The sequence below is a fragment of the Orcinus orca genome, chromosome 4, assembly GCF_937001465.1.
Source record: "Orcinus orca chromosome 4, mOrcOrc1.1, whole genome shotgun sequence".
Taxonomy (NCBI): domain Eukaryota; kingdom Metazoa; phylum Chordata; class Mammalia; order Artiodactyla; family Delphinidae; genus Orcinus; species Orcinus orca.
Genome location: NC_064562.1, coordinates 73850809 through 73871112, shown reverse-complemented (window position 1 = coordinate 73871112; position 20304 = coordinate 73850809). Strand labels below are relative to the sequence as shown.

The following is a 20304-nucleotide window of genomic DNA, read 5'->3' as shown; positions in this document are numbered from 1 at the left end:
TTCATATCCATTGCCATAAAGAAGCAGTGAATATATGGATGTATGAATGTACATTTCTTCAGAAATTCTGTTCAAAAACTTGCCTTTCTAAACAACTGTGTTTCTTCATTAGTATTTTTCTTTAATTTTTTTAATCACAAAGCTGAATATTGAGAAAACTTAAATCATTTGGGGAATGGAGGAGTATCTTTTCTAACATGTAATTGTTATTCTTTGAAATTTATAATGTATATTTTAAAAAATAAAAACACTGGAAATTATATTGAAAACTGCATGTCTAACATTAGTTGGGTTTTTTTTTTAACCTTTTTTTTAACATCTTTATTGGAGTATAATTACTTTACAATGGTGTGTTAGTTTCTGCTTTATAACAAAGTAAATCAGCTATACATATACATGTATCCCCATACCTCCTCCCTCCTCCCTCTTGCATCTCCCTCCCTCCCACCCTTCCTATCCCACCCCTCTAGGTGGTCACAAAGCACTGAGCTGATCTCCTTGTGATATGCGGCTGCTTCCCACTAGCTATCTATTTTACATTTGGTAGTATATATAAGTCCATGCCACTTTCTCACTTTGTCCCAGATTATCCTTCCCCCTCCCTGTGTCCTCAAGTCCATTCTCTACGTCTGCATCTTTATTCCTGTCCTACCCCTAAGTTATTCAGAAGCTTTTTTTTTTTTAAGATTCCATATACATGTGTTAACATATGGTATTTGTTTTTCTTTCTGACTTACTTCACTCTGTATGACAGACTCTAGGTCCATCCACCTCATTACAAATAACTCAATTTCATTTCTTTTTATGGCTGAGTAATATTCCATTGTATATATGTGCCACATCTTCTTTATCCATTCATCTGTCAAGGGACACTTAGATTGTTTCCATGTCCTGTCTATTGTAGATAGAGCTGCAATGAGCATGACACTTTTTGAATTATGGTTTTCTCAGGGTATATGCCAGTAGTGGGATTGCTGGGTCACATGCTAGTTCTATTTTTAGTTTTTTTAAGGAACTTCCATACTGTTCTCCATAGTGGCTGTATCAATTTATATTCCCACCATTAGTGCAAGAGGGTTCCCTTTCCTCCACACCCTCTCCAACATTTATTATTTCCAGATGTTTTGGTGATGGCCATTCTGACTGCTGTGAGGTGATACCTCATTGTAGTTTTGATTTGCATTTCTCTAATGATTAGTGATGGTGAGCATCCTTTCATGTGTTTGTTGGCAATCTGTATATCTTCTTTGCAGATACGTCTACTTAGGTCTTTTGCCCATTTTTGGATTGGGTTGTTTGTTTTGTTTTGTTTTTTTCTTTTTTTTGTGGTACGCAGGCCTCTCACTGATGTGGCCTCTCCTGTTGCGGAGCTCAGGCTCCGGGCGTGCAGGCTCAGCGGCCATGGCTCACGGGCCCAGCCGCTCTGCGGCATGTGGGATCTTTCTGGACCGGGGCACGAACCCGTGTCCCCTGCATTGGCAGGCGGACTCCCAACCAGTGCACCACCAGGGAAGCCCTGTTTGTTTTTTTGATATTGAGATGCATGAGCTGCTTGTATAATTGGAGATTAATCCTTTGTCAGTTGCTTCGTTTGCAAATATTTTCTCCCATTCTAAAGTTTGTCTTTTCGTCTTGCTTATGGTTTCCTTTGCTGTGCAAAAGCTTTTAAGTTTCATTAGGTCCCATTTATTTATTTTTGTTTTTTATTTCCATTTCTCTAGGAGGTTGGTCAAAAAGGATCTTGCTGTGATTTATGTCATAGAGTGATTTGCCTATGTTTTCCTCTAAGAGTTTTATAGTGTCTGACCTTACGTTCAGGTCTTTAATCCATTTTGAGTTTATTTTTGTGTATGGTGTTACAGAATGTTCTAATTTCATTCTTTTACATGTAGCAGTCCAGTTTTCCCAGCACCACTTATTGAAGAGGCTGTCTTTTCTCCATTGTATATTCTTGCCTCCTTTATCAAAAATAAGCTGACCATATGTGCATGGGTTTATCTCTGGGATTTCTATCCTGTTCTATTGATCTATGTGTCTATTTTTGTGCCCATACTGTACAGTCTTGATTACTGTAGCTTCATAGTATAGTCTGAAGTCCAGGAGCCTGATTCCTCCAGCTCTGTTTTTCTTTCTCAAGATTGCTTTGGCTATTCGGGGTCTTTTGTGTTTCCATACAAATTGTGAAATTTTTGTTCTAGTTCTGTGAAAAGTGCCATTGGTAGTTTGATAGGGATTCCATTGAATCTGTAGATTGCTTTGGATAGTATAGTCATTTTCACAATGTTGATTCTTCCAATCCAGGAACATGGTATATTTCTCCATCTCTTTGTATCATCTTCAATTTCTTTCATCAGTGTCTCATAGTTTTCTGCATAGAGGTCTTTTGTCTCCTTAGGTAGGTTCATTCCTAGGTATTTTATTCTTTTTATTGCAATGGTAAATTAGAGTGTTTCCTTAATTTCTCATTCAGATTTTTCATTATTAGTGTATAGGAGTGCATGAGATTTCTGTGCATTAATTTTGTAACCTGCTACTTTACCAAATTCATTGATTAGCTCTAGTAGTTTTCTGGTAGCATCTTTAGGATTCTCTATGAATAGGATTTTGTCATCTGCAAACAGTGACAGCTTTACTTCTTCTTTTCTGATTTGGATTCCTTTTATTTCTTTTTCATCTCTGATTGCTGCGGCTAAAACTTCCAAAACTATGTTGAATAATAGTGGTGAGAGTGGACAACCTTGTCTTGTTCCTGATCTTAGTGGAAATGGTTTCAATTTTTCACCATTGAAAACAATGTTTGCTGTGGGTTTGTCATATATGGCCTTAATTTGTTGAGGTAGGTTCCCTCTATGCCTACTTTCTGGAGAGTTTGCTGTGGGTTTGTCATATATGGCCTTAATTATGTTGTGGTAGGTTCCCTCTATGCCTACTTTCTGGAGAGTTTTTATCATAAATGGGTTTTGAATTTTGTCATAGGCTTTTTCTCCATCTATTGAGATGATCATATGGTTTTTCCCTTCAATTTGTTAATATGGTTTATCACACTGATTGATTTGCTAATATTGAAGAATCCTTGTGTTCCTGGTATAAACCCCACTTGATCATGGTGTAGAACACTTTAATATACTGCTGGATTCTGTTTGCTAGTATTTTGTTGAGGATTTTTGCATCCATGTTCATCAGTGATATTGGCCTGTAGTTTTCTTTGTTTGTGACATCTTTGTTTGGTTTTGGTATCAGGGTGACGGTGGCCTCATAGAATGTGTTTGAGAGTGTTCCTCCCTCTGCTATATTTTGGAAGAGTTTGAGAATGATAGGTGTTAGCTCTTCTCTAAATGTTTGATAGAATTTGCCTGTGAAGCCATCTGGTCCTGGGCTTTTGTTTGTTGGAAGATTTTTAATCACAGTCTCAATTTCAGTGCTTGTGATTGGTCTGTTTATACTATCTCTCTCTTCCTGGTTCAGTCTCAGAAGGTTGTGCTTTTCTCAGAATTTGTCCATTTCTTCCAGGTTGTCCATTTTATTGGCATAGAGTAGCTTGTAGTAATCTCTCATGATCTTTTGTATTTCTGCAGTGTCAGTTGCTACTTCTCCTTTTTCATTTCTAATTCTATTGATTTGAGTCTTCTCCCTTTTTTTCTTGATGAGTCTGGTTAATGGTTTATCAATTTTGTTTATCTTCTCAAAGAACCAGCTTTTAGTTTTATTGATCTTTGCTACTGTTCCCTTCATTTCTTATTCACTTATTTCTGATCTGATTTTATGATTTCTTTCCTACTGCTAACTTTGGGGTCTTTTTGTTCTTTCTCTAATTGCTTTAGGTGTAAGTTTAGTTTGTTTATTTGAGATGTTTCCTGGTTCTTGAGGTAGGATTGTATTGCTATAAACTTCCTTCTTAGAACTGCTTTTGCTGCATCCCATAGGTTCTGGGTCATTGTGTTTTCATTGTCATTGTTTCTAGGTATTTTTTGATTTCCTCTTTGATTTCTTCAGTGATCTCTTGGTTATTAAGTAGTGTATTGTTTAGCCTCCATGTGTTTGTATTTTTTATAGATTTTTTTCCTGTAATTGATATATAGTCTCATAGCTTTGTGGTCAGAAAAGATACTTGATACGATTTCAATTTTCTTAAATTTACCAAGGCTTTTTTGTGATCCAAGATATGATCTATCCTGGAGAATGTCCCATGAGCATTTGAGAAGAAAGTATTCTGTTGTTTTAGTGTGAAATGTCCTATAAATATCAATAAGTACATCTTGTTTAATATATCATTTAGAGCTTGTGTTTCCTTATTTATTTTCATTTTGGATGATCTGTCCATAGGTAAAAGTGGGGTGTTAAAGTCCCATACTATGATTGTGTTACTGTCAATTTCCCCTTTTATGGTTGTTAGCATTTGCCTTATTTATTGAGGTGCTCCTATGTTGGGTGCAAAAATATTTATAATTGTTATATCTTCTTCTTGGATTGATCCTTTGATCATTATGTAGTATCCTTCTTTGTCTCTTGTAATAGTCTTTGTTTTAAAGTCTATTTTTTCTGATATGAGAATTGCTATTCCAGCTTTCTTTTGATTTCCATTTGCGTGGAATATGTTTTTCCATCCCTCACTTTCAGTCGCTAAGTGTCCCTAGGTCTAAAGTGGGTGTCTTGTAGACAGCATATATATCGGTCTTGCTTTTGTATCCGTTCAGCCAGTCTGTGTCTTTTGGTTGGAGCATTTAATCCATTTACATTTAAGTTAATTATTGATATGTATGTCCTTTTACCATTTTCTTAATTATTTTGAGTTTATTATTGTAGGTCTTTTCCTTCTCTTGCATTTCCCGCCTAGAGAAGTTCCTTTAGCATTTGTTGGTGGTTTAGTGGTGCTGAATTCTCTTAGCTTTTGCTTGTCTGTAAAGGTTTTAATTTCTCCATTGAATCTGAATGAGATCCTTGCTGGGTAGAATAATCTTGGTTGTAGGTTTTTCCCTTTTATCACTTTAAATATATCCTGCCACTCCCTTCTGGATTGCAGAGTTTCAGCTGTTAACCTTATGGGAATTCCCTTGTATGTTATTTGTTGTTTTTCCCTTGCTGCTTTTAATATTTTTTCTTTGTATTTAATTTTTGATAGTTTGATTAATATGGGTCTTGGCTTGTTTCTCTTTGGGTTTATCATGTATGGGACTCTCTGCACTTCCTGGCATTGACTGACTATTTCATTTCCCATATTAAGGAAGTTTTCAACTATAATCTCTTCAAATATTTTCTCAGTCCCTTTCTTTTTCTCTTCTTCTTCTGGGACCCCTAAAATTTGAATGTTGGTGCATTTAATGTTGTCCCAGAGTTGTCTAAGACTGTCCTTAATTCTGTTCATCCTTTTCTCTTTATTCTGCTCTGCAGTAGTCATTTCCACTATTTTATCTTCCAGGGTGCTTATCAGTTCTTCTGCCTCAGTTATTCTGCTATTGATTCCTTCTAGAGAATTTTTAATTTCATTTATTGTGTTGTTGATCATTGTTTGTTTGCCCTTTAGTTCTTTCAGCTCCTTGTTAAACGTTTCTTGTATTTTCTCCATTCTTTTTCCAAGATTTCGGATCATTTTTACTAGCATTACTCTGAATTCTTTTTCAGGTAGACTGCCTATTTCCTCTTCATTTGTTTGGTCTGGTGAGTTTTTACCTTGCCTCTTTATCTGATGCATATTTCTCTGTCTTCTCATTTTGCTTAATTAATGTGTTTGGGGTCTCCTTTTTGCAGACTGCAGGTTCGTAGTTCCTGTTGTTTTTGTTGTCTGCCCCCAGTGGTCTGGGTTAGTTCAGTGGGTTGTGTAGACTTCCTGTTGGAGGAGACTAGTGCCTGTGTTCTAGTGGATGAGGCTGGATCTTGTCTTTCTGATGGGCAGAGCCTCATCTGGTGGTGTGTTTTCGGGTGTCTGTGACCTTATTATGATTTTTGGCAGCCTCTCTGCTAATGTGTGGGGTTGTGTTGCTAGTTATTTGGCATAGAGTGTCCAGCACTGTAGCTTGCTGGTTGTTGAGTGGATCTGGGTGTTAGCATTGAGATAGAGATCTCTGGGAGATTTTTGCCTTTTGATATTACATGGAGCCGGGAAATCTCTGGTGGACCAATGTGCTGAAGTCAGCTCTCCCACCTCAGAGGCACAGGTCTGACACCCGGCCAGAGCACCAAGACCCTGTCAGCCACACGACTCAAAAGAAAAGGGAGGAAAATAAATAAATAAAATAAAATAACGTTATTAAAATAAAAATAATTATTAAAAATTAAAAGGTAATAAAAAAAAGAAAGAAAGAAGGAAGAGAGCAACCAAACCAAAAAACAAATCCACCTGTGATAACAAGCACTAAAAACTATACTTAAAAAAAAGAAAAAGAAAAACAAACAATAAACAAAAAAATGGACAGACGGAACCCTAGGACAAATGGTAAAAGCAAAGCTGTACAGACAATATCACACAAAAAAGCATACACATACACGCTCACAAAAAGAGAAAAAGGAAAAAAAAATCTATATATTAAAAAAAGGAAGAAAGCAACCAAATCAATAAACAAATCTACCAATGATAATAAACTCTAAATACTAAACTAAGATAAACATAAAACCAGAAACAAATTAGATGCAGAAAGCAAACCCCAAGTCTACAGTTGCTCCCAAAGTCCACTGCCTCAGTTTTGTGATGATTCGTTGTCTATTCACGTATTCCAGAGATGCAGGGTACATCAAGTTGATTGTGAAGATTTAATCTGCTTCTCCTGAGGCTGCTGGGAGAGATTTCCTTTTCTCTTCTTTGTTCGCACAGCTCCTGGGGTTCAGCTTTGGATTTGGCCCCGCCTCTGCATATAAGTTGCCTGAGGGCATCTGTTCTTAGCACCCACAGGACGGGGTTAAAGGAGCAGCTGATTAGGGGGCTCTGGCTCACTCAGGCTGGGCAGAGCAGAGGTACGGAATGTGGGGCGAGCCTGAGGTGACAGAGCCTGGAATGATGTTGCAACAGCCTGAGGCATGCCATGTGTTCTCCTGGGGAAGTTTTCCCTGTTTCATGGGACTCTGGCAGTGGCTCCCGGGAGGGGAGGTGTGGATAGTGACCTGTTCTTGCACACAGACTTCTTGATGGCTGCAGGAGCAGCCTTAGTGTTTCATGCCCGTCTCTGGGATCCGTGCTGGTAGCTGCAGCTCATGACAGTCTCTGGAGCTCGTTTAGGTGGTGCTCTGAATCCCCTCTCCTTGAGCACCCTGTAACAATGGTCTCTTGCCTCTTAGGCAGTTCCAAACTTTTTCCTGGACTCCCTCCAGCCTAGGTGTGGTGCACTAGCCCCCTTCAGGCCCTGTTCATGCAGCCAACCCCAGTCCTCTCCCTGGGATCTGACCTGCAAAGCCCAAGGCTCAGCTCCCAGGCCCCACCCACCGCAGCGGGTGAGCAGACAAGCCTCTCAGGCTGGTGAGTGCTGGTTGGCAGCAATCCTCTGTGCAGGAATCTCTCCGCTTTTCCCTCCACACCCCTGTTGCTGTGCTCTCCACGGCTCCGAAGCTTCCCCCCTCCGCCACCCGCAGTCTCTGCCCGCTAAGGGGCTTCCTAGAGTGTGGAAACTTTTCCTCCTTCACAGCTCCCTCCCAGAGATGCAGGTCCTATCCCTATTCTTTTGTCTCTGTTTTTTCTTTTACCCTACCCAGGTATGTGGGAAGTTTCTTGCCTTGTGGGAAGTCTGAGGTCTTCTGCCAGCATTCAGTAGGCATTCTGTAGGAGTTGTTCCACATGTAGATCTATTTCTGCTGTATTTGTGGGGAGGAAGGTGATCTCCACGTCTTACTCCTCCGCCATCTTGAAAGTCTCCTAACATGAGTTTTTCCAATTGACCTATTTTGGAAAATAGTTCAAACTCAATGTCATTTTTATAATTTATATACTCTTCTCAAATTTTGTTTTACACTTTATATTTTCTTAAATTCTGTTTACATCTTTAAGTGCTAACTTCGTACTTTACTACTAACCACGTTTAGCCATATCAAGAAAGGAAGGGAAGGAGGGAGAGAGATAGGGAGAGAGGGAGGGAGAGAGTGAGGGAGGAAAGGAAGGAGGGAAGGAAAGAAATAGGAAAAAATGAATAGCACTAGCCAACTGTTCTTGATAAACCCAAACAGAAAATATGATCAACAGACAATATAGTAAACAGACTTTATGCACATTTGTAATTTTTGTGAGGTCCTTTATACTAACTTAAGATTTATGCACATAACGCAAGTTGGTTCTCATGAGTAAAACTGCAAATGAAAATTTTCATTTTTTAGAAGACTTGTAGGCATAATAAATAATTCATTCATTTAATGCTGTTCTCTGGTATGTGTCCATATGTATACAGTATGTTACAATGAAAATGCAGTTGGATTCATGTTTGTGATTACACATTCATGATTAATGGCTGTGAAGGGTACAATTATAGTGATTATACTTTTAACTGGTTATCATATACAAATGTGACAGTTTTTCCCATAAATGCATACAGATGAATAAGCAATCAAAGTGCACATTCTTTCTCCAAAAACGTAAAGCCTTCTGATAACAAAAATTAATAGTTGAAGTTCTAACTCTACAAAGCAAGAAATGGAAAACGATGTTATTTCCCAAGAAGAAATCATTTCATTCTCTTTTTAACCTGCAATTCAAATGCTCTGTGATTTCTTTTCATTTAGAAACCTTATTCTTATTTTTGCTTCTTGATGTTACATATGGTATGATAAACTTCTCCAAGTGTTGCATACTGCACAAAACTTCTGACATGTAGCATAAAGGACAATGATTGATATCAAAAATTTGGGTTGAGTGCAGCTCAGCCCAACTTGTCTTTACTCTTATTGCTGTATATGTGTTCTCTTCCAGCCTGTTATGTGGCAGTCAGGCTCTACTTTCTCTTTCTAGCCCCTTTGACACTTGATTGCCTCATCTCCCCTTCATCGTCATCTCTCTAATCCAAGGAAATAGACCTGCCCTTTGTCTCGTTTCTCAAGGATCATACTCGCCATTTAATCCATACTAATGAGTTAATTTCTATAAATTTGTTGCCTTTTCTAGTAGGAACTGTAGAGTTTAGTTAAGACTTCTTATAAAAAATGAAGGCCTCCCCTCCAAAGGAGTGAGAATTTCAGGAACTGACATAAGATAATTAATATATGGTCAGCTGAAACTTATAGTACCTTAGAAAATATGCCAAAGGGATATTTGGGTCACAAAGGGCTAGCTGCCTTTTGTGACCAAGCTTGTATAGCACAACATTTAGTAAAATAACAAAAAAATGAGAGAATGAAAGCACTTCTGGAACACTTTATTTTAACCAGATCTACATTTACAGCTATGCAGTACGAACTTCCCAATGTCATCTTAAATCCTTTCTGAAATAAGGCAAGGAAGAAATAAACAATAAATAATAATGAATTAATAATCTCATTATAAAACACTTTAATTATTATATTTTTTTAAGAGCTTTTATTCTCCTTGATTTTAGTGTTTCTTTTTCACTTACATTGAAGAACTTAATATGTTAATAAACACAGGATTATGACCAAGAAAAAAATTCATGAGATCTATTTTAAAACCTTTAGACTAATCTCAGTAATAATTATCAATAGGATCTTATTAGAACTTTTCCCTATATGTTATACTTTTTTCTTATTATAATGCTCTGCTGTCATCCATAGCCATTATTAATAAAATGTTAAATAGAGTTTTCACAGATAAGTTATATTTAATTAGGTTTTAATGTCTGAATTTTAAGAATCTTGTCTCAATTATTTTTTTGCAGACCTATCTTATTATTGCAGTCTTGATAAATATTTATTTTAATTTTATGGCAGTTGGTATTTCATTTGGTAGTTATTTGACTGACTCATTTGTTCCTTTCCCTAGATTGCCTGTGCCGTTTTTGCTGCTCTCTTACATTTCTTCTTCTTGGCTGCCTTCACATGGATGTTCCTGGAGGGAGTGCAGCTCTATATCATGCTGGTGGAGGTTTTTGAGAGTGAACATTCACGAAGGAAATACTTTTACCTGGTCGGCTATGGGATGCCTGCGCTCATTGTGGCTGTGTCAGCTGCAGTAGACTATAGGAGTTATGGAACAGATAAAGTGTGAGTTTACATTTTCTTTCCTTTTTTTCCTCTTTTAAAATCTAGTTGAAATTGAAACTTTGCATTTTCTCAGAAGCTACTCTACTAATCTCCTACTAATCTCTCTATGCCTCATTTGTATTAAATATATATATAGGCTGAATGAAAAGAAAAGGTCCTAGGGGGATAGAAAGACATAAGATTAGACATAAGATGAGAAAAATGTTGATTTAGTACTGAAAGTGGCCTTAGAATTCACCTAGTCCAAGGTATTATTATTATTATTATTTTATTTATTTTTTTTTTTTGCGGTACCCGGGCCTCTCACTGTTGTGGCCTCTCCCATTGCGGAGCAGAGGCTCCGGACGCGCAGGCTCAGCGGCCATGGCTCACGGGCCCAGCCGCTCCGCGGCATGTGGGATCTTCCCGGACCGGGGCACGAACCCGTGTCCCCTGCATCGGCAGGCGGACTGTCAACCACGGCACCACCAGGGAAGCCCCAAGGCATTATTTTTATAGATGAAAAAAAATCAAGAACCAGATAAATTAATTGCCTTGTCCATGGTGATGGAGGTAGATAGTGGCAGAAATGTGATGAAATAAGTCAGGCTTATTTCCACTAAAACTAGGATGTTTTTGAAATAGTCAGATGACCCCTGTCTTCTGAGGTGTGAAGGAAATAACAGAAAAGATAAATTTGGAAGTGGAGGAATTTTTCCATCAAATAGGAGATGCTGATTTTTGAGTGAATAGGTGAGGTTACACTGAGAGGACAGATTTGAAAAGCTCTGAAATGAGCACTATGGAAAATGTGTTAAGGAGCCAATTAGATATTAATAAAACGATTTCCAAGCAGTAGTGTAGGCTCAGATGAGGTTAGACAACATCAATTGTACAGAAGTTAGTAAGCCAAATTTCATGACTTTTCACCAGCAGTCAGCAGCCTGAATATGCTGGCAATAAAGCAGCTCGTTTCCCAGAAGAGAAGATTCAGAAGGAGGGAACCAAAAGAGGACTCCAGAGTTATAGGGAGCATAGTTAAAATAGAATATACGTTGGTGTAGAAGCACCAACAATACGATTAAAAGAAGACCATCTTGGGCTTCCCTGGTGGCGCAGTGGTTAAGAGTCTGCCTGCTGATGCAGGGGACACGGGTTCGTGCTCCGGTCCAAGAAGATCCCACATGCCGCGGAGCGGCTAGGCCCGTGAGCCATGGCTGCTGAGCCTGCGCGTCCGGAGCCTGTGCTCCGCAACGGGAGAGGCCACAACAGTGAGAGGCCCGCGTACCGCAAACAAACAAACAAAAAAGAAGACCATCTCGCTTCTGTTGAATTTTTTTCTTGAGTACAGTGACAAGCTACATAAAACAATTTGTCTAAATGTAACTAATAGTAATTATTTTTTAATCTAACATTTGTGAATTGTGGTCGAATCTGAGGTCATTTTGTGTATCCCAGTGGCAATCATGGACCAGATTAGGATTAGGTAAAAATATTGCCTGTATTTGCTCCTAAAGACATTTTAGGGGAGGGGGATTAGATCATAGAATTTAATAAAAAACACCTTTATTGATATAATTTGCATACCATAAAATTCACTCTTTTAAAGAATACAATACAGTTGTTTTTAGTACATTCAATTTAGGCATCCATCACCACTATCTAATTTTAGAATATTTTTATCCCCTCTAAAAGAAGCCCATTAGCAGTTACTGGCCTTAGATCATAGGATTTTACATTTTAATTAATGCATTTTCTCTCTAATGTATTAAATTGACTGATATTGTTATTTGTGACCTATACTATAAATATTGTCCTTATATAGTTCAATTTTGCTCTCTTGCAGTTCTTGACTTGCTTTTATTTTTGTTTCCTGTTGTTTTTTCTCTTTAGATATTTGCAAATTTTCCTATTACTGAACTGACAACTTGTTTGCTTTATGTTTTAGTCATTTATTTTGAAAGAGAGGTCATTTTCTGGATAGCAGGAATCTATCTTTTCTTAGAATCAATACTATGTAGTCTCTTGTGATTTTTTTAAAGTTTCGGCCATCATTGCTTTAATTTCCTGCACCATAACTGGAAGATCTCATTTACTGACATTATCACTTTGTGAGAAAGGAGGCTAATTTTTTTCCCAGGCATTGATTTAAAACAAGCCTTAATAATAGTTCAGTTTCACCATTATGATTTTTCCCAACACAAAGAGAAGCAAAACAGATACAGATAAAATAAATGGTAAATGAAAGAGGGATAGAAAAGGATAGGGAAAATTGCACTAAAATTCTTTCACAGGTGGGCATAGAGCATTTAGTGTCTCATTTGTGCATTTTCAATAAATTGTCCAGAGAGACAAAACTTCAAAATACATGGAAAAAAGATTTAACTTCTTCCTTTGGGAATTCATCCAACTCAACATCTATAGAGTGCTGTTTTGCCCATTGAGGAAGCAGGTGTTGAAAAAGAAACATTATTCAGTCATTTGTATTTACTTGATAAGCTGAAAGGAAGAGATCATGTTTCTGTCAGGAGTTTAATCAAGATATTGTCTCAAATAAAAATATAAGCAATGAATTTTTATACACTGGAAGGATTTCTGCATATAGAATTATGTATTTTGTTCCTTATTATTAAATCTGTTTTTGTTTTCTGGTTTCTGTTACTATTGTTTATTTCTTTTATTTCAAGTGGCATTTCCTACTTCCTGCTCATCACATTTGGGGGCTTTTTGGTTTGTTTGCTTGTTTTTGCCAGTGTTACCTTCTTATGTGCTACATTGATTTTTTTAAATACAAATACGTAAAGTCTACAGTCATAAATAAACTGGAATTAGCCAGAATTCAGAGACATGTTGTCACTCATTTTCTGTAAATTCTTATTAAGCTTAATACAGTAAATTTGTATTTCTCAGAAGTCTATTTTACTTATTTTTGGAATTTTGTTATTATTACATTTTTACTTCTTAGTCTCAACCACTTGGATTACATCAAGACTAAAACCATTGAATACATATTACAGTAATCTAAATACAAATTTCTCTTTCTTTTCTCTCCTCTTAATGTATTTTATTATAATAACAATGAGGTTTTATTTCTGAAACCTTTAATAATAATAATAGCTTACATTTCTAAAAAGTAGAGAATCGTATCAATGGTAGGAGATAAAATTAGAGACAGAATTGTTTTTGTAGGTTAAATAAATGTTATTTTGATACAGATAGAGGTAACTATCATCTATACATATAATCTAACTAATAAGTTAGATTATACATATTATCTAACTTTATGACAGAAAAAGCAGTAGTTAAAGTCATGGGTAGATTGGAAAAGGACTGGAAGTAGGTTCCAAGAAGAGGAGAAGGGAGGGTGCTGGGAAGGAGTGAAACTCAGAGAATAACCCAGAAATTAAAATGTGGGCTCAAAAATTGGTAAAAGTTTTCTGAAAGATGTTGATCAGGTCATGAACATTTATAATGGACCAGAAAGAACATCCTTGAGTTCTAAAAGCATAACTGAGCTTTTAAAAATAATTGAAATCAATTTTATGATCTGAAAATTATTATAAATCATCTGTTAAGTCTTAGGTTTGTCTTCTTAGCTCACTAGCTTAACAACAGCTCCTAAAGGAGTAGTCTCTCCTCTGCTAGTTAAAAGCCCCCCAATTTCTTTATTGCCACTTCATTCTCTAACCAGCATAATCATTTGGGTAGAAGAGTGATTATTGATTTTTAAAATACTAGGTTATATTATTATCCAAGAAGGAGCCGAGCCAAGGAACATTAAACTTGATAGTATCTGAAAGTTATATGCGTAGTTTTATTCAATAGATTTTGCAATGCCTAAGCACCTCATCCTACTCATAGAACATTATATATTCATCTGAAATATTTCTCTAAGCATGTTATTATATGTAAAATATTCCTACTTGTAACATTGTGTTGACATGAAGCATTTACCTTACTAAATATTTATCACCAGACACGTTTGACTTTAGGTTGGCCAGTGAGAAATAGTACAGATAATTAAGAAGTATTTATCATTGACATATATCAAGATAGTCATTCAATATGTGTATGGGGAATGCTCTGTATGTTATATGTTCTGTTGTTAAAGCCAAGAGCACATCTTATGTGTATGTATATCAGAGACTGAGGGCTTATTGTATCATCATTTCATCACCCAGGAACCCTATGACTGGCATAAGATTATCACCGTATATAAGAATTTGGGGTTGAGCATAATTTTTTTGGTTAAGTAGTTATCCCTTCCAGAGCCTATATAAGAGAACATCAGGACTGCTGTCCTGTTATTTAGAAAATATAATTGAAGTCAAATATGGAATTTAAGTTCTTACTGGAACCAAAGAAGTATATATAATAACTTCCACATCTAGAGATTACCTTTTATCATAATTTCACCCTCTAGAAGGTTACAATCAAAAAGACAGCTAATGACACATATTGGTGAGGATGTGGAAAAATCAGAATCCTCATATATTTCTGGTGACAATGTAAAATGGTGCAGCTAACTACTTTGGAAAAGAGTTTGACAGATCTTCAAAATGCTAACATTAGATATCGAATGACCTAGCAATTCCACTCCTAGGGATTTACCCAAGAAAAAATGAAAACATAGGCTCATTCAAAAACTTTCACATGAATATTCATAGCAACATTATTCATATTAGCCAAAAAAGTGGAAACCCCCATATCCATCAGTTGAAGAGAAGATAAACAAAATGTGGTATATCCGTATGATAGAATATTACTTGGAAATAAAAATGAAGTATTGATACATGCTACAAAATGAACACAATTTGAAAACATTATGTTAAATGAAATAATCCAGTCACAAAAGACTACACATGTATGATCCCATTTGTACTAAATGTCTAGAATAGACAAATTCTTAGAGACAAAAAGTATAGTGGTTACTAGGACTGGGGAGAGGGTAGGGAAGCCATTACCATACCAAGGGAGTGAATTTGGTAGAGACAATGGAAGGTGGCTGTAGATAGGTACAAGTTTTCATTCTGGTGCCATGAAAATATTCTAAAATTAGATTACAGTGATAATTTCCCAACTTTCAAATATACTAAAAGCATTGAATTATATACATTAAATGGATGATTCAGAGTATATAAATTATACTGCAATAAAGCTGTTTAAAAATACTAAAATTTTTACTAACTTATCAAGAGATCACCTTATATTTGGAAAGATCTAATATTTTTACTTGGGACATATTTCAACAATCTGTGCTTTATGTACAGCATATAAATTTCTCATCTACTCATTGAGAATTTATCATTGTCAACAAAACTATAGCTTTTATTTATTTTATAACTTGCATGTTCATTCTTTTTGAGAAACACATATTAGGTTCAGGGACTTTGGAGTCAGGTAGACTAGAACAAAATTCAGGCTCAACTAATTATTAGCCATGTGGCTGTGGGCAAGTCAGTTTGACTTTCTAATCTGTAACGTGGTGGTTATTATATAAGTACCTTGCAAAACTACTGCAATATTTTAAACTGTGTGTGTATGAGTAAATACATATGTATATGTATGTGTGTGCATATATATGTATATATATTTAAGTATACATGCATGTAAAATGTTTGGCATGTATAAGCATTTATTAAATTATAACTATTATTATTACTGGTACTATTATTTAGCTGATGAAAATGAAGGAATACAAACTTCATGATTAGCAACATTGTTTTAATTATAAAATAAATTATATTAAAAGCATCCATTTATAAGAGTAGTGATTACAATTCTTATGCTACTGCCTCCTATTATTTCAAGCAACATGGGAATTATTCCAACATTTAATATTAATAAATTATAACACAGCACTTTTCTTACCTTTGTAGTCCACCATAAACTTATAGGATGTATTTTGCTGAAGAAATAATGAAACACTTATTTTTTAAAAACACACTGGGGGGAATTCCCTGGTGGTCCAGTGGTTAGGACTCCATGCTCTCACTGCTGAGGGCCCAGGTCCAATCCGTGGTCAATGAACTAAGATCCCGTAAGCCATGTGGCACGGCCAAAGAAAAAAAAAAAAAAACATATTGGGTGCATGAAGACAACCTAACCTATATTTGATGTATGAGATCTAGTTTTGTGTTCTAAAATTCAAAATTGTAGCTAAACCACAAATGCCAGTCTTGAGTACCAGTGATCACACTCCATTCCTGCATTACTCTGCCAATCTTTTTTCCAGTTCATGCACTTGCTCACAAAGTATTTCAATATTAGATGCATGAGTGTGCTGTGATACAAATGTCATTTTAAAACCCTTAACAGATGTATTATGCAGTAAGCTTAGAACTAGAGTTATTATGCTTGAAGTGTGTATCTGTCCCTTTTCCTCTTCTCTTCCTTCTTTCTTGCCCCAATTCTCTTTATTCCTTCTTTTTTCTCTCAATCTTGCCAGATATTTGTAGTACAAATATAGAAAGATCTGCATATGCTACAGAGAAAAGAAGAATGTGTAGTTTACAAACTCTCATAAACAACCTGATATAATTAAACCCTATAAATTTCATGGTCTATCAGTCACAAAGATTGTTTACTGGTTACATTTAATACTCAACAAGGATAGTTTAGTCTGTGATTTAGGTCCTGTAGAAAATGAAGCAAATATCATTGTTAATTTACATTACTTCAAAGAATTGGTTAATGGTCAGATGTCCGCTTTGATAAGAGTGAATTAAACAGGCAAAAAAATACAATATCCCAAGGCATCTTAATGGAACAATGTTAAACTAACTTTGAATAAGGAACTACACTCTGGTAGTGTTACTGGTACCTAAAAACATTATAAAACATATGTTTTAGGTGACATTTATATATGTTGGGCAATTGGTCTTACTACTTTTTAGAATACAGAGCCATGCCTTTTTTAAATGACTGATGATAGAAAAATGGTGAGGAGTATTTTAGTAGGAGAAGAGAATTAGCTTTAGAAGTATGGTTTTCTGTTGTCCTGTTTTGAGAAATTAATTTATTTCATTGTTTTATTTTTCCGTTTTCTGAGTAAACCTAAAGGTAGTACTTGCTTAATTGGTAATTAACATTTTTACAGGAGACTGATCCAGATTTCAACACCTTTATTATTATTTAATTTGCAGTGATGTTTCTTATATTTTGGAAGAAAATAATTCTGGAAGAGCATAATAATTTATCCATGCAGATTAGTATCAGTTGTTTAGAGTATTAAACCAATAAACCTGAATTAATGTAGTAAGACTTTATCAAATATATGGCAATATATGCTGATTTTATAATTTTTTAAAAATTGCTACAAAAAGAATTTCAGTGACATCTTTGTATAGGTAAATGGGAGAAAAAGTAAAGGTTTATGGTATGTGACGAGTTCTCCTTTGAATTCCAGAATGTATCTGGTCTTGTAAGATTTTTCAGTCTTGATTCAAATAAGCATGTAGTGTCATCAGAATGCATTTGCTCTTTCAACAGCGGGTTATCTCTTTTATTACAGTACTGATATAAACATAATTTATAGATTTTATGTATATGACAGAAGTTCATTTAAAAAAAAGAATTGATATATGTTAAAAATTAAACAAAAGTAGCCTATTAAAATTAATGATTTCACAAATTAAATGATGCTTAGTGGATAAAGGCAATTGTCAGATAAATTGTATTTTTCAATGGCAGGTCTATCTGGCCATTTGCAAGTTGGACTTTATTATGTTTAGTACAATAAGCTGTTCCTTTATAGCATTTGTTTCCCCTTAATCAGTGGTTTTGCATTGTATCTAAGTGACATTGAATGGCCTAGACTTAGAGAATACTATGAGGTAGGATGTATGTGCCCAGGCATGTAAAAACACACGCATAATACCGTCGGCCCTCCGGATCCATGCATTCAGCATGAATGGATATGGAGGGCCAGCTGTAAGGCAGCTGAGCATCCATGGATTTTGGTATCCACGGGGGATGCTGGAAACAATTCCCCATGGTTTCTGGTCTGTACTCTCCCTCACCTTAAAGCCAGGGTGAATTCTTTCAACATTGGCACAGGAAACTCAGGGCACAAATCACACAAACTTTTAAGGTAGTTAATGGGAAAGAGGAAATACAGAAAGTTTTGAGAAAGCCAGCATGCGGCCAAAAACAGCAGGTATGGCCATATGGCAATTGAATTAGAAAAGGGATTCTTGCCACTGTGGTCCAGAAGGTAGTCAAGCCCAGGCAGCCATCAAGGAGAGAGGATTTATTTAATACATGTTAAGTGTTTCATATCGCCTCTTTCACTGTTCAGTTCCTCAGAGAATTGAAATCTGTTGTACCGAATAGATATTGAAGAATTTTCTTACAGAAAAAATAACTTCTAAAGTAATTTCACTTCTACATTTAGAGATCACTATGCCAAAGGCACATTTATTTCCAAATAAAGCATTTGCAAAACAAAGACCTTTTTCGAAAAGTATAGAAGTTTTGTAAGGCTAAAATTTAATGACATTATTTTATTTTAACAACACATTTGGTGAAATTATGTAAATTTTTTAAATTCTCTACTTTATCCAAGACATTCTGTAATATTGTAGTTAAAATTGTTTGTCTAAGAAGTCATTAACCTGTAGAATAACAGTTTTCATAAATTCTTGAAATACATTTTCCTTTGAAAACAGCTTGCTGAAAATGTGTTTTGGTTCTCACATTAGCTCTCTAAAACTCGTCTGACCTACAGAAGAACAGGGACTGTACTATTAACAGTCATTCTTAAATGTATTATTAGTATATCATGCTGTTACAATTTCAGCAACATTCTTGGACTCTGGTGTATGTGTTTGTGTGTATGTGTATGCTTTTGTATGTTTTAATTTGGGAATGTGTCCATGATTTGTCCTTTATTGTCCTTATCTTGAGGGAAAATGTGGTCTTTGTTGAGGACGCAGAGAGACCCACAAATATTTCCCCTTCTCTGGTCTCTGCGCAACACACACACACTCCTTTGTTATTAGGGCGGTAACAAACTAGCCTCTGGTCAGAATGAAGACAATGTTCATATTTCAACCTTTGTGTTCTCTGGTTTGTTTCTCCTTATTGGCAATACCACACTCTTATTTTCCATGACCAAATTTTTTGAACAACAGCACAACAAAAAGATAACCAATTACTCAAACAAACTAATGGTTAATAGTTTAAGTATTGATTGCCTCCCTAATAACATTTTTTCAAATTGGATTATTATGTTTATTTTGAATAAAGAGAAATTATATGTCTATGTAAAAAATATGAACTTGTAGTCAGTTTCTTATTGGACTGCAAATATTATACTCCAGTTGAAATTAGTTTACATATATTTAACTTAATAGAATAAGGCCAGATTTTCTTGTTTTGAAATCACTTTTTTTCAGGGCATTTGGTTATTTCTTTACTTAAAAATCTAGCTTCTAACCTTTTCCAAAAAAACTCAAGTTACATAAAAGTAAAAAAAAAAAACATAATAAGCATCACTGCCTCTATCACTCAAATGTTAAAACTATTAGTATTTTGGCACATAGCTTTCAGTAATTACTAAAATAAAGCACATGGCTAAAGCCTCTTTCATCTGCTTCTGGCCCTCTGTACTCACATATGAGAGGCAATCACTAATCTGAGTTTGATGATTTTTCCCATTTCATTAAAAAAATTGCATACATATATGTATCTGTCAAAAATATGTGTATTATAGTTCAAAGATGTATAGATTCTTCACTTTACTTTTTCACTAAACTTTGTTACTGTGGTCTATTCTATTGACATATAAAGATCTACTTCCTCCCTCTTGACTATTTTATAACATTTCATCATATGAATAGGGAACATTTTATTTATTTATTCCTGTATTGACATATATAAAGTTCTTTCTACATAGCTTTTCTGGTATTCCTTTATTGCTGAGGTTTAAGTAACAGTTACATAATAATCAGAAATATTTACATACTTTGGATTTGCTCTTTTAGACCACTTAGCAAAGCACTCGACTGTTTTCCACTGGAGATGTTTTCTTTTTTAATTATGCCTCAAATATAGCCAAATGGCAAATAATTCAAGATATGATTTTTAACATCAAATGTAATTTGTTCAAAATTTACATTAATCTTTCTCATAACTAGTCACTTCCATTTTGTCTCCCTGTCATCCTGAAGAATGAAAATGTAATTTCCCAGAGGCTTT

The 20304-nt window shown here is 35.4% G+C and overlaps 1 protein-coding gene across 1 annotated transcript in view; it reads left to right on the top strand.

Moving 5' to 3' along the window:
- The window catches only part of ADGRL3 (adhesion G protein-coupled receptor L3), an 868464-nt gene that overhangs the window by 759838 nt on the left and 88322 nt on the right, over positions 1 to 20304 (top strand). The window contains exon 19 of the mRNA XM_049709340.1: positions 9905 to 10125. Within this exon, the coding sequence (XP_049565297.1) occupies positions 9905 to 10125 (221 nt within the window). The remainder of the gene's footprint in view (positions 1 to 9904; positions 10126 to 20304) is intronic.